The sequence below is a fragment of the Dreissena polymorpha genome, chromosome 6, assembly GCF_020536995.1.
Source record: "Dreissena polymorpha isolate Duluth1 chromosome 6, UMN_Dpol_1.0, whole genome shotgun sequence".
Lineage (NCBI taxonomy): Eukaryota > Metazoa > Mollusca > Bivalvia > Myida > Dreissenidae > Dreissena > Dreissena polymorpha.
The window spans coordinates 22,122,748-22,137,942 of record NC_068360.1 but is presented as its reverse complement, the minus strand read 5'-3'; the positions used below and the strand labels follow the sequence as shown (position 1 = coordinate 22,137,942).

At 33.2% G+C, this 15,195-nt stretch overlaps 2 protein-coding genes across 2 annotated transcripts; both read right to left on the bottom strand.

The window, feature by feature from the left end:
- Positions 1 to 2,637: 2,637 nt before the first annotated feature.
- Positions 2,638 to 3,614, bottom strand: LOC127835229 (collagen alpha-2(VIII) chain-like). Its single transcript, XM_052361552.1, has 2 exons — positions 3,395 to 3,614; positions 2,638 to 3,188 (listed from the first exon to the last, which is right to left on the bottom strand). The coding sequence occupies exons 1-2, from the start codon at positions 3,594 to 3,596 to the stop codon at positions 2,698 to 2,700; spliced, it is 693 nt and encodes a 230-aa protein (XP_052217512.1). The 5' UTR covers positions 3,597 to 3,614; the 3' UTR covers positions 2,638 to 2,697.
- Positions 3,615 to 6,411: 2,797 nt separating this feature from the next.
- LOC127835500 (uncharacterized) lies at positions 6,412 to 7,793 on the bottom strand. Its single transcript, XM_052361942.1, has 2 exons — positions 7,344 to 7,793; positions 6,412 to 6,890 (listed from the first exon to the last, which is right to left on the bottom strand). The coding sequence occupies exons 1-2, from the start codon at positions 7,771 to 7,773 to the stop codon at positions 6,412 to 6,414; spliced, it is 909 nt and encodes a 302-aa protein (XP_052217902.1). The 5' UTR covers positions 7,774 to 7,793.
- Positions 7,794 to 15,195: the final 7,402 nt, after the last annotated feature.

The following is a 15,195-nucleotide window of genomic DNA, read 5'->3' as shown; positions in this document are numbered from 1 at the left end:
AAAATACATCTCGAAATTCAAAAACTAAATCTTTCAATGGTTCTTGCATTTCAGGTTGTAGACGTATTTCATTGTTGTAAATATATTTAGTTCATAAATATATTTATTCTGAATGATATTGAAGTAAATTATTTTTTAAAGGAAACATTGCTCTGATTGTTCAATGGTTGGACAGAGTAGATTTTAACTTTAAACAGAATTAGTAGCGTTCTTTTGTAGTAGTTGATTAGTTTTCAGTATGTAGAGACTGGGTAGAAAGGTGAACTGTTTTTACTAACATTTTAATACGTTAATTGGCTTGTCAAGCATGAGTTTATTCACTCAACCACATCCGTGTGCATGAATGACTATTTCGAATGTCATTCTTTGCATATCATTCATGCTGTCAACCTGTATGTTTATGATATTAAATCATAAATATAATATATTTAGGTAAATATGCATTTTATACATCTTTTATATTCATGTCGGTCGGTTGTATTATTGTAATTATTTTGTTTTAATAGTTGTATTTGTGTATTAATTCAGTTGGTATCTTACCGTCGGAACACATCATTTTATATATAATTGAAATGTATACTTATTATAAGAATGTCATTCTTTGCATATCATTCATGCTGTCAACCTGTATGTTTATGATATTAAATCATAAATATAATATATTTAGAAACCCAAACGTGTTGTTCGAAGAAAGAACCCTACACGCCCAAACGGCAACACTGGCGCCCAACAACGAGTCTTCGGCATCAACAGCGTTTGGAGCAGAAAAACGGAAGTAGCGCACACGTTACTACGACGAAAATCCCTGAACAGACAGGAGCCTCAGATCGGTAGCGAGGAGGGGGAGAGTCCAGGAATTTATCACAGCGATTCCTTGGAAACCGGTTTTTGATTTTTCCAAGGGAGTAGGAGTCCACATTTTTGCGCGGCATCGAGCTCGAGCACCGATGTGAGTACAACTACGTATTTCTTGTGCACAAAACATTGACTTCAAAACCGTTAAAACGTACGTACATGATTTCACGTTCTGCTACGCAAGGAAGGATTCACATTCAATCAGGACGGAGAGTGATGGACACTTAAATCGTTGTGGACATTGTGTATCGTGTCATTATTGTGTTTTGCTTGTATTTTGTAAGTGTTCCGACGGAGTTCGGTGAGTGTAAATATTTTTATAATTATTGTGCAATGTACATATATCTATTTATTGTAGTTTCATTGTCGTAAATGAATAATTTGAAATACCTATCAGTTGACTTACAAAAACAACAACAACAATATAGCTAATTTAAGTTTATGTGTTCATACATTTTGCGAATTGGTCGAGATAAATGAAACGACCTTTTGTCAGCTCATTGGTAAATTAGTGTCATATGAAGTTATTTTAAGGAAATTATAGTCCCTTCACGAGCACAAAGTTTATTGCATGGCAAAGTTAAAATCTACTCTGTCCAACCATTGAACAATCAGAGCAATGTTTCCTTTAAAAAATAATTTACTTCAATATCATTCAGAATAAATATATTTATGAACTAAATATATTTACAACAATGAAATACGTCTACAACACTAGTTTGTTACACTAGCTAAGTTGTGTATCATATTTACAAGCAGACTTACCACAGGCAGCCCCGTAGACAAATCATTATTGATCATAGATCGTTCATCAGCGGACAGAAGACTATGCTCCCTCCAATCTGAACATTCTTCATAGAAGTTTTGTTGTTCGTAAACAAAATGATATTTTTTTACTTTTCCTTATATGATATGTCGTAAAATAAGAAAATAAAAGTATATACCATAGCGATACATTTTTTCTTCAAATAACTATCTTGGTACTTTAAAACAATGGATGAATAGTAAAACAATTCGGAATATTTGCGCATGATTATACTGGCAACATTTCAACCGTTATCAGCATGGCAATTAAAATTAAGACAAAACACTGATAGCATGAGCAAAATCTAGTCAACAATTGTACAACCATATTAAACACATACCATGTACCTTTTAACTCAAGCTCAATTATGTTGTAAAAGGCCATATCACAAAGTACGGTTGTGGAATGTTTGCGTCTTTCACTTGTATTATGATACAAAAGAGTTTAAATCACATACGGTCACACAACGTGCATGTTGATTGGGAATGAGATATATCTACGGTCACTCCAAAACCTCTGATACAGGTAGGGACGTTGGCACATGCTTTTACATGCATGAGCACGTAGGTATAATGGGTGCTGCCAAGTGTAGATTTCGCAACGCAAACAGTCGGAAATTCCAAACAAATATCTTGCATGATATTATATTGACACGGCATCAAAAGACTCGAATAATGAATAAAAAACAAACTCGGTTATGTTAAAAAATGAACCAACATACCTAGGCACTAATATCCAACGGACGCGTCAGATCTTTATCAGGCCCGCCCTCTGAAAATGGGAGCGTAATCTTGGCATACGTTACGCTGTACAAAAAGCATCGTTCAAAACACGTCTTAAAGATCTAGAATGATATTAAAACTACGCCAACAATAACGAATATTCTATGTATAGGAATCTCATTGTCTATTTCACGACATTGACTAAAAGAAGAAATGATTTGAACTTTTTTTGCATATAATAGACTAAAACGTATAAAAATTATAACTTGTATTACTCAAGTAAATGACATTAACACTTCAGTTTTAAGTACAATTTCATCCCACAATCGGAGAGGCAGGATAATGCTGCATGAGCAGAAATCCGGAGAAAGTCGACTGTCCCGCATAGAAGGCCCCCTCCAGAGCGTGGTCAGTGGACTCGAAGTGACGAACGGACACGGATTGCCCCTTGGTTAACACAAGAACAACGTTGCACGAAGCGGAATCATATATGTGGCCGTTTGAACCATTTACGAGCAGTGTGCATACTGCCGTATTTTCTTTGTAGATCATGTAATGGGCAGTATGGTCTACATGCGTCATCAGTGTCGTTGAAAACACGTACAGTCCATCCACTGGCGCCGTGAAAATACCAGTGACGGCACTGTAACCAGCAGCGGAATTCGACGAGTCGATATTGGTGATGACTTGGTCGAACTGTATTATCTGACCGGCTCCTTGATGCGGGTTAGGGTTTTGGACATGCGCAAAGAATGCTATTTCCGTGCCCTCTGCCAGTTGTCGGGATTTAAAGTGTCGTCGTTTTTCTTAACAAGTAAAAATATAAAAATTATAAGTATGTTACACGTACTTGCAAACATTTTCATATGAACGTCATAGCAGAGTGGTATACATCTCTATATACAATGGTTAGGTTTGAAACAAGTTTTGTCTCATACGCAGCATCATAAATATGAAACATATTAATATTATATAAATAAATATTAATATGAAGTGAGATAAGTAAGCAAACCTTCGGCAAGTTGGTTTTCCAAATGTTTCCTTGCGAGTCGCTCATCATTTAATTGCTCACTCATCTTCTCCAAAGCATTTTCCAGCCTCTCAAAGCGATCAGCGATCACATCTATTGATTTTGCCTCTAACCGAACAAAAGAAAGCAAAATTAACACAATTACAATTGTTTTCATGATGTTTATTAATCCTCTCACATGCATCGACTATCCTAATTTGGTTGTACTTGCTTTCTTATCTTTCTTATCTAAGTGAGTTAATCACTGTTTCTATATTTAAATAAAGCCCCAGTCCACAACAAATTAAAACAATCCCTACTGCAATTTATTCAGATAAGTATCGTACTGACCAAAATTTAAAAAATCGAATAACACTTGGTGGATATATATATATTTTGCCCGTATTAACTAGAGTATTCCTATGCAAGCGATTGGGCGTGATAACTCTGAAGATATTTAATTGAGTACACCAGCCAGCGTCAAGTTTATTTTTCACTAGCAAAAGACGATTTTGGAATGAAACATTATTAATATTTTTCTTACAAAGGGAGTCGTTTAAATGTATAAACAAAACAGGTTTCATTTATAACATATTACATTTAAGAATGTATGCAATTAATTTTGGTGGGCAATGTCTTAAACGAAAATCATTAGCCGGAGTGCACTGTAATGGCAATTCTACAAAACACAGCCGTGATGTTTTTCTTCATTTAGATGTATGAGTTGCACGTTTAAAAGTCGCTTTCTTGTGAATAAAATGTATTATTGACACTATGCATACCTGAATTAAATACTACTGTATATGAAATATTTCTGGCTGAAATAATGATACAATAACTAGTTTACATGTAATGCTCGCGTACGTGTTGTGTTTGAAGGATTTATATTGTTAATGAATACTTTATTTACTCTATTATAAATCCCAAACAAATAATTCAGATATTACATATATTACCAGTACAGCAGGAAATGTGTAAACTTCTGAACATGTATTTATATAAAAGTTGTTAGAAATTAAATTCAACAATCGGTAGCATGGTCCTTTTTGGAGTTAGCCTCGACCACAGAAGTACAATATCATGTTTAATTTGTGTTTTCTTATTTTCGGTAGCTTGAACAATGACGTTGTTACCAATGCCGAATCAACGGAATCGGTTAGCGTTGACGAAATTCGTGCAATCCATTAAAGGCGTGCACAGTTGTTGGAAGGACTTATGCTTAAACGGTGGTTATAAACAATAAAGTGCTCATAATTATAAACTTAAATTGTTCGAGTGAATTAACAGGATGCACTCTCAATGTAAATCCCGATACAGATATTCACTAAACACTGCGATATTTCACAGTACAGCACGCGTTTAATGTAATAAACAAATAACATTTACTTAAATAATTGGTTTCCATGACTATTATATTCATTAAATTTAATACAAAAGCATAATTATACACACGTGTTTGATTAACCTCATAAATTTTGCTCGTCCCTTACAGATTATGTAAAGTAGCAATTCATGTTATTAGCATAATGTTTAATCATTACCCGATTATCCTTTGCATAATTTCACAGTATTCGTAGCATAAGCTTTAACGTTTGTATACAATTAAATACTGGAAATATAGTTAACATATTCTTATAATTCAAAATTTCATTCTTAGAGAAAATATCTTATTTTGCAAATGCATCTTTGTTTAAAAAGTATGAAGTCATCGGGTGCCAAGCTCGGGATCGTATTACGTTATCACTGAATGAATTGTTGTCTTTCTAACCCATGAAGGTCTTTTAAACGCTTTTCATAATAAGAATCTCATTTGATTAATTAAATAATAAAAGTTAAATTGTACTTGCCATTATGCACATTATATGTTACAAAAAGTGCATTACTTTATGTATTTTTCATTAGGCATACACAACCAAGCTTTGCAATTTATCACTATGTAACTGAATTGCGTCAACTCCTGCATTTAAAATTATATCATGCTTTCTATCGAAATACTTTTGCATTGAAAACAAGATATGGCTACTTGGTTTTATTTCAACGTGCCTCAGAAAGCCTCGGTTATGGTGCTATGGTCTCAATGTAAACCATTGAGAAGATGAATGGTAATTACATTGACATGTTTTCAGTTCTGTTGCTTTTTTTTAAATTTTAAATCATGATGTTATTTTTGATTACACCATAATCTTTTAAGAATAATTCTCCACAAAATTGTGGGTACGAGCTGCTTTAAACCCTAACGGTTTGCATTTACCGTTTGTTTATCTTCGGCTGCTTTGTACCTGTGTCATTTCTAGTATAAATGCTTATAATCGCATTGTTTCGCAATTTGTTACATTACATATATAAAACCCCATTTAGTGATAAGGTTACTCTTCTACTTATGACGCAAAAGGTTCGTCTTGTGTATATTTCGTTTCGTTATCAAATATCATGTGCGTTCTGTACACAGTTTATTGTTCAGCTTTACATCGTTTTGCATTGATTTTACCTACCTTTATGAAAACATTATCGCGTTTTTATCTGAGTACGCATAAGTTAGGTCAGCAATTAATTAAATGTTGTAAAAAACATATCATTCAGTATTCATATTCGTATAAAAATGCACATGTTTCTGCTTTGTGCTCAAAGTGTACGAAACAACGTTACAAAAGATAAGGTGACACCGATGTATGATATATGTCACTGTATGAATATACTAGTATTCGATTTGGGGCAGTTTGCCAACGGAACAGAACATCAAAACTTACAAAAAATACAAACTCTTAAATCAATTTTTGTTGTGCTTTATTAAAAGTATCTTAGAATATGATGTTGTGAACACAGTTGACTAAAGTGCTACAGGATTTGCAACGTAAAACAAATGTGAAAAACACGTTTCATTTCAAGTTGGTGATGCTAATCGTAATCAAGAGGCTATGATAGTCAGACGGTGATTTTTCAGAGATAAAAAAGTATTACTTTTAACTGAAATGATTTTTTTTATCAATCATATGTTGCTATCAGATACATCGACAATATGTTCAACCAATAATTGGGGCAACAGCATTATGCGATTTCAAAAGAAATCCCGAGAACATGGTCTGTCCCGTTGAATCAACTGCACCTTCTAGGTAGTGGTCGCCGTTGACATCATCTCGAACGGACACTTGTTCACCCTTTGATAAAGAAAGAACAACATTCGCAGAAGCGGAATACCACCAGAGATTCACGGAAATTAAATCGAGCCTCACTACTGGCCTGATGTCATGATATATCGCGTACGAAGAAGAGGAGCCTTCGTGTGCCATTAGTGTTGTCGAAAACACGTAAATACCATCGACTGGTGCCGTGAAAAGTCCTTGTTTGTAACCACCAAGAGAGTTCGTAGAATCGATGTTAGTGATCACTTTGTCGAAAACAATAACTTGGCCAATAAATGATGAATAAACGTCTGTTGAACGGTATGCAAGGAACGCAATTTCCGGGTCGTGAGCCAGTTGCCGTGAGCTGATCCGTCTTTCTATTCAATATAAAAACAAATAATATACTAGTGTGATTTTAGCAAATACGTAATTCTAAACATCAAAACTGCATATGGGTGTCGCTTCCCCCCCCAAAAAAAAACAACAACATCAACTTACTATTATTTTCTACATGAATTCTATGATAAATTGCCGTCGTTTGTTCATGTTCCCCATGAAAAGAGGTTTTGTAATGAAAACTTGATTATAATGTCTAATTCGTATATCCTCCAGGTAAGAAAAAGGTTGTCAAAGAATCCTTCATTGAGACGGTTATCCGAATAACAACCAAATACATATTCAGCGCCAAAGAAATCTGCATGTACATCCATTTATTTTTGTTGTCTTAATTATCACACTGACAGACAAAACATTCAGCAGACGCCTTTTGTGCTCATGCATGAATAAAACATATAGGTAACATGTGTAAATCAGTACGAAAATGAATTTACCTGTAGTAGCAAGCTTTTTTTCCAGTTCCATTCGAGCAAGATGCTCATTATTCAATTGTTTTTCCATTTCTACTCTAGCCTGATGTTCATTATTCAATTGTTTTTTCATTTCTACTCTAGCCTGATTTTCATTATTCAATTGTTTTTCCATTTCTATTCTAGCAAGATGTTCATTATTCAATTGTTTTTCCATATCTATTCTAGCAAGATGTTCATTATTCAATTGTTTTTCCATTTCTATTCTAGCCTGATGTTCATTATTCAATTGTTCACTCATATTTTGGAGCAGAACCTCAAGCTTTTCCACGCGATTATCGATACTATCAGATAGTTTAGCTCCGCAAACATTTGTGAGCAGAACGCCAAGCATTATCATGATTGTCAACGACATGGTTTCCTTCTGAATCCAAACAGGTTGCGACGAAGTCATCAGTGCTTATGTCCATATGTTTCGACAATGTTACTTGTTTTGTCTACTTGATAAGGGGTTCAAACGTTATCAATGTACGCATTCGTGTAGTAAATACATGTACACACATACTTATCATCTGTTAGTGCTTAATGTGACATTTTGATACAACATTGATTCACCAAGTAGCGGTTCTTTTGCATTTGAACATTTTATGCAGGTATTTCGTTCGTAACGTTGCATGTACACAAACGTCTTAGTAATTAAGCACCGTTAATAGCAATTTCCCTAATACTGCTTTCACAATATTTTATTTTTTAGCACGACAAGTAAACTAAGAACATTTATTGGATACGTATACGTTATATGTACCTTAACATACAAGTGGTTGTTCATTTGACATTGTTTTAATACCGACCTTACGGATGTAGTCAAGGGATTTTGTTGGACAAACATGGTCACAATTTATATTCACGCAAATCTCGTTCATCATAGTTCGTATAACCATGACTACAATAACTCAGTTTTGCTATTTTACAAGACTCTTGTTCTTTCTTCCTATTGTGTTTTTTAAGGTCTTTGTTATTAAATTCACAATAATTTAAAGGTATATTACAACAATATAATCGTGTTCTCTTATCACCCTGCGGCTCAATTCGGATTTGTTATTTGGTATATGAGGCATCCAATCTATTGAAGTTTAGTTTATTAGTTTATTATTAGTTTATTAAAGTTTTATGCGCATATATACAATCACAACATACAATAAAACATAAGCATAGTAATAAAATAATAAAATGCTGCCACTCGAAAGTATCGAGCTATAAGAGACTATAGTATTATATTTACACAAGAAGCTTCATATAATTAATGTGAAATGAAAGGGACCTTACTTCCGAATTCAAATTGCCGAAACTGTAACATGAACTACAGAGTTACCTCGCTTCCAAATAACATAAAATTATTTAGTTTCTACTAAAATCTGGACATCAGTTAAAACAGCTGTGTACAATCTTAGAGTTATTAGACTAAGTCATATAAGGCACAGTACAGTTAAAGACTATATTACATAATAAAATTTTGATTGCCCCCATTTACCTCACCTTTAAATTTGCCATAAGAAATTAACCACAAAATACTGAGAGCGAAAATAAAGCACTATGTATTAACGGCCACCGGAAAAACTTTGCGAAACCGAAATTTCGCAAACTTAAGTACCCTTTTTCTTGAAGGTTTGCTTATTTGTGATAAAGTATAAGATAAAAGTCTAACTTGTGATTAATAATTGGTTATTTTTGCTTGTTAAATGCGTTTTCTTCACTATGAACTTTATTTGCAAAGTTGGGTTCCCATGGGATTTTTGTAATATCCCATGGGATTTTTCATTATCCCATGGGAATTTTGGTTTCCCCCATGGGATTTTTCTCCAGCTTTTTTTATGGGAGAAAAAATCCCATGGGATTTTCAAAAACATAAAACACGTTCGTTTGTGCTTAGTTATCGATTTTAAGCATTGTTAAAGCATTTGTGCTTATTTTCGTTCAATTTACTTTGATAGAAAAAAAATCCCATTTTTTTATGGGAAAAAAAAATCCCATGGGATTTTTTTCTGATTTTTAGAGATGTATTCATGTAACCTTCAGAAACACTACCTTTTAACAAATGATGAGCATTTCTCGCGATTTCAACGCGTTATATCGTGTTTTAAAATAATAAAAAAATCCCATGGGATTTTTTTCCCATGGGATTTTTTTGCCCATGGGATTTTTTTCCCATGGGATTTTTTTTTTCCAATGGGATTTTTTTTAAGGTATAAGTTTCTAAAAGCTATATAATAATAATAATTATAATAATAATAATAATAATAATAATAATAATAATAATAATAATAATAATAATAATAATAATAATAATAATAATAATCGTGCTCAATATGATGAATTTGTACTTTTAAGCGACTAACATTTTTATTCGAGCCGATCGTCGAGTCCGAATGGTGAGTATAAGAGCAATTTACCAGTACAAATAAATCTCACTTGTGAAGAGAACGCTACCGTACTATAAAATAATCTTGATAATAAGTCATATCATTTCTCGACAGAAAATGAAAACAGTATCCATATTGATGTCAGCAATGTCCCCTGCTATGATAAATATTGACAAAATGAAAAACCTTGACAATAATTCCGTGTCGAATACGCATTAGATTATAGCAATCAAATTCATATAAGCATTGATAAGATAATTTGCGAAAATGGGTCTTATGTCAAATACGGCAAGCGTAGCTCCATTCCATAATGTCCGGTATAAAGTCACGTCAAGTTTCGTGGTCGAATTATAGCATAATAATCATTTTCACATTACGCGAATCATATGAGTTTCCTTACATATATTGTGTTAAAATTTATGTTACACTAATGTGCGATGATGAAAAGGGGATTTCGGTAATTCTACATTCGCCCGCCTAGTACCGAAATCCCCATATTTACGCCTTAAAGGGTCAATAGGTCATCGGTATGAATGGTTTTTGACTTCACATGAATGTTAAGGTGCAAAAAAATGATATTAATTTTGATTATTAAGCACTCTTGACAGCATTAAGTTGCCTCTCAGTGGGGATTTCGGTAATTCTACACTAAAACTTAAACGCGCGCCGGTACCGAAATCCTGCTGTACAAACCTTCAAGTGTCAACAAAATTATTATAGTGTTTTTTTTTCATTAGCAACCAGTGACATGTATTATCTCCCATTCGGTTACTTCTTTTGGAAAATAATTAGCGGGGATTTCGGTACTGCTACATTCGTACGCCCAGAGCCGAAATCACCCATGTTTACGCCAATCCCCCATATTACGCCTTAAAGGGTCTATATGTCATTATGTTTGGGTTTTGGCTTTGCATTAATGTTGATTTGTACACAATCATATTAGTGTTAATCATTTAAACACTCTTATCAGAATATTTTTTCCATTATTAAATAGTTTATTAATGTGAAAAATGTGTAAACGAATGTAAAAAAGGTAAAATGTACATTTAAAACATTGGTTACACAAAAGTATATGTAAATATAACATGACATAGTAATAATAAGTCTTCAGAAAGTATTTTCCAAACAATTCTGATGAAACAAATGATATCGTACTACCTTATTTACAATATGCTATACACTTTTGCAATTTAGTTATCAATGTTTAATCAAAGCATAAATCAGGATAATATGTTGCCTCTTAGCGGGGATTTCGGTAATTCTTAACAAGCACATAAACCCGCGCCGGTACCGAAATCCCCGCTGTACAAACCTTCAAGTGTAAAAAAATACTGATTTAGGTTTAAATAAAGGGAACAATTGTATTTTTGGCCACCAAAAAGCACTTCCGTCAACAAAACGATTGAAATTATGTCAGAAACCCAGCTTTTCATTGTATGTATTGCAATACACCATCGGCCGCCGAGAGCGGAATACTGCGCTTGGCCGCTAAACAATGTGGATTGCATCAAATTAAATGTCAATTTTCGATTTTATTACAAAAATAAACACTGCCTTTTTATAAATATGTCAAGCACGTACACTTAACAAAAAATTCGATATATCTTTATGTAATGTAGAAAAGTAAAGCGCTTTATATATAACAATGTTTTATAATGTCTCTCTGGTTGAGAAAAAAAACTAAACAAAACCATGTAGAACATATATGTTTTCATAATCAAAAAAAATATTTAATGATGCACGTGATGTTTTATAATTGATATAAGTTCACGTGTCATTGAACGAGTTAAGGGAGAGATGCGAATTAAATAACACATAATTAAAAAATGATACTATACTGTCAGCTTGATTTATAAATTGTGTTCCATCGCGCCAATATATTCATTGTTCCATGAAATTGTGTATAAAAGCAAAACGATTGAAATTATGTCAGAAATCCTGCTTTTCACATGAAATGATCTTTAACACTTTATTTATTCCAATCAGGTAATTAATAATAATAGGGGAAGTCTATACTGTGTATTAGAAACTTGTTGTGGTGATCCCTATCTTATCCGCTCAATACACATCCACCTGGCTACTGTACAGAAAAAATTAGATTTACTTCCAAAATAACTGATTTCATTAATTGCTAACTTGTTGTCTACATTTTAAATTAACAACGATAATGGATCAACATCACCGTTGCACAATTATTAAGTTCACAGCAATCTGTACTTTAAATAGATAGCCTAATTAAAGACGGTGCTAATAAAGAACAAAGCGTGAATGTGGATATTAAGAATTTAGATCCTTTTTTGCATGACACTGGCAGTATATCATTTTACCTTATATAAATAAGCCACATTTAAGACATGGATACAATTAAAATAAGACACATTTGCATCTTTCATTTCTTGAAAAAAAAAATAAGCACGCAGTCACATATAAATAAGATACGTTGAAGACACAGAAAAAAATAAATAAGACACATTTGCATCTTTCACTAAATTTTCTTAAAAAAACATGTGAAACTGAAGAAAAACATTTATTACTGACACATTATTCTAAAAGTCGACTGACAACTTAAGTTCAAAGAGGGATTTACAATTAAATAAGATCCATTTTCGCATGATGCTGGTTGTAGAGCAAGCAATACATTTCTTACTGACACATTATTCTAAAAGTCGACAGGCAACATAAATTCAAAGAGGGAACCACAATTAAATAAGATCAATTTTCGCATGATACTGGTTGTATAGCAAGTAGTCACATATTAATTACAGCTTGCATTAGTTGCAATAATTTTGTTAAGTGCGCGTGCTTCTGAACGTTGCGTTAAGCGAGAGTGTTGTCATTTTGTTAGTTTTATATTTTGGTATTATGTATGATTATTGCTTGTTTTGAATTTGAAATAAACGCTTTCTGGCAAATAAGCATCGTCTTAATTTTAATACAAATAATGAACATTTGACATACAAAAGGTCCAATAACATACCGGCAATAACATTATATATATGTTAATTTCTGTGCATGTTTATACCGAAATTATAGCCGACATCGGCAGTTAGGGAAATTTAGTGACACACTTTAACACATCAAACATGCATGATAGTTCTTTTTTCATATGATATTCCCCTGGTTGCTTACCGGTGTATTGGTGCAGTTGATAACCCCGCCGGGACTACAGTAGGGTGCTAATACACACGTGTATCGTGTTCAATACCCGATCCATGCTACAACGTGTAAGAACGGGAATTTCGGTAATTCTACCTTTTTAAGCTTGCGCACCTCTAATGGGCACATATCCAAATATAATTTAATTAATTATTTTCCTAATCAGCATCATTTCACTAAACTACATGCAAATTTGTAGGTAGCTTTCCATGCTTAAAAAAAAATAAACCGATTTTTTCAAAACCACCCTCACGCTCGGCTTTTGTCCAGTTTATTTTCACCCCTGGGGTATATAAAAGTTCCATAATTCATTCAAATTTCCAAATATGGGCATGCAGTTGGTGTGTACAGATGCAGTAAAGGTGTTTAAAGTTTAAACAAGATGAAATAAGTATTCTTTTACAGACATTTATTTTTTACAAATTTTAATCTATGGAATAGCGCCATGAAATGTAAGTGATTTCAGCCAAGTAAAACTTGGGTCGGTTAAAAACAAAGTGTCATAAAATTCAAAATAGTATCATTTAAGTTATATTTTAAATTAAGTTTTTATAGAAACACTATATACAGCAAAAATACCAAAAAATAGACAGATTTACCGTTTACTTTTTGAAATAAAAATAAAAATGCAACATGCATCATTCGTATTTTCAGCAGTAAATTAATCAATTTAGCCATAACGTTGTTTTAATTTTAAAATTGAAGGATGTGCATACAATTTTCAACATATTTAACAATAAACATAGCTTATGTGCTATATTAAATCAAATTACGTTAGAAAAGAAATAAAACGCGTCGCAAAAAGTATGCGATGTCGGCAGGAATCGAACCTGCGCGGGAAAATCCCAAAATATTTCAATTTCCTCGCCTTACCCACTCGGCCACGACAACTTTACATCTGTGTAATCTTAAATTAGATATATATAAGTAAACAGGTAAAAAGGCTCGCTCGATCTTTGAAGAAATCGCGAAATCGTATTTTTCAGATGATTATTTGATCAAAGTCAATATTTATAGTGAAAATAATGTAATCTAAATGAATAAGTTAAACATATATCAAAATTCGAAGTTTGAAAAAAATAAAATGCATCTCTCGGATATAAGCGATCATTGAAGATCGGCAATGGCTTATGTATGAAGTGAAAGGACAGTTGAAAGTTTCCATTTTGCACGTTAATGATTCTGATAATATGGTGACAAAGGCAGCAGTCCTATGCAGTATTGTGTTTGACCGGAGAGTAGCGTGATCTGTGTCGGTGTTGGGCGCTCTGAGGGCGCAATCCGGCTACATAGGTACATAGAAACCTCTTGTGGCTATAGCCCATGGATCGGGTTCGGCAGACAGGGAAAATGTAAATTTTTATATGTATGTTTTATATCTTAATTACCTAAACGTATATTTATCCTGGTTACTTATTTACTGAGGTATGAGTTAGTCGCAATGATTGTAGATACGTTGTACTATATTTAGTAAGTATTTGGAGGACGAGTGGCACGAGCACGCGCTTTATTATCACTTATGCAAGGAACGCGTTTTGTTTATATACGTATTTTTGATATTCCGATAGGCTTAAGGGAGGTAACTTATTCAAGTAAAACGCGATATTTTTTGCAATGCCTTTTTATAACTCTTGTTTAATTAATTACATACGAATATACAGCTAAATTTAAGATGATTTTTACCAGAAAAAAAATTTCGGAGAAAGATATATTGAGATTTTGATATTTCATAGAATGCGAGTCTCCATATATATTTTCTATTGCAGGGGAGGTAATTTAAAAATTTTAAAGTCTCCGAATTGGTCTTTGTTGTATCTATTTACGTTTATTTTCAAGCTTATGGCGATTAAAAAATTAATTATTATTAGTATATGCTCACATGGATATTGGTACGGATATATCGTGTTCATATAACTGTTACTACATCCATTTCATTCATCATTCAGGTCGGGCTACACAAATCTCGTGAAGAGGCCAATAGGACCTGTAAACAAACTCTCATACACACACTTTTCACTCATCGTGGCGCTCTCGCATGTCTGAGGCGATATATAAGATCGATGTCATATATAATACTGTATTCGCTGGTATTATCGGTTGATATGTTTGAATGCTTAGGACGCAATGAATATAGTGTATTTATATTTAATCGAAGTGAGCTCATTGTTGTTTCTGGCGGTATTCAATTTCTGGTAATAGTTTCGCGATTAAAGACGTCGGTTCTCGGTTAGGTGTGGAATGTTCTTATTTGTTAATGTGCCAAGTGCTTAAAGGCGGTTTATCGCACTTTATTAGTCGGC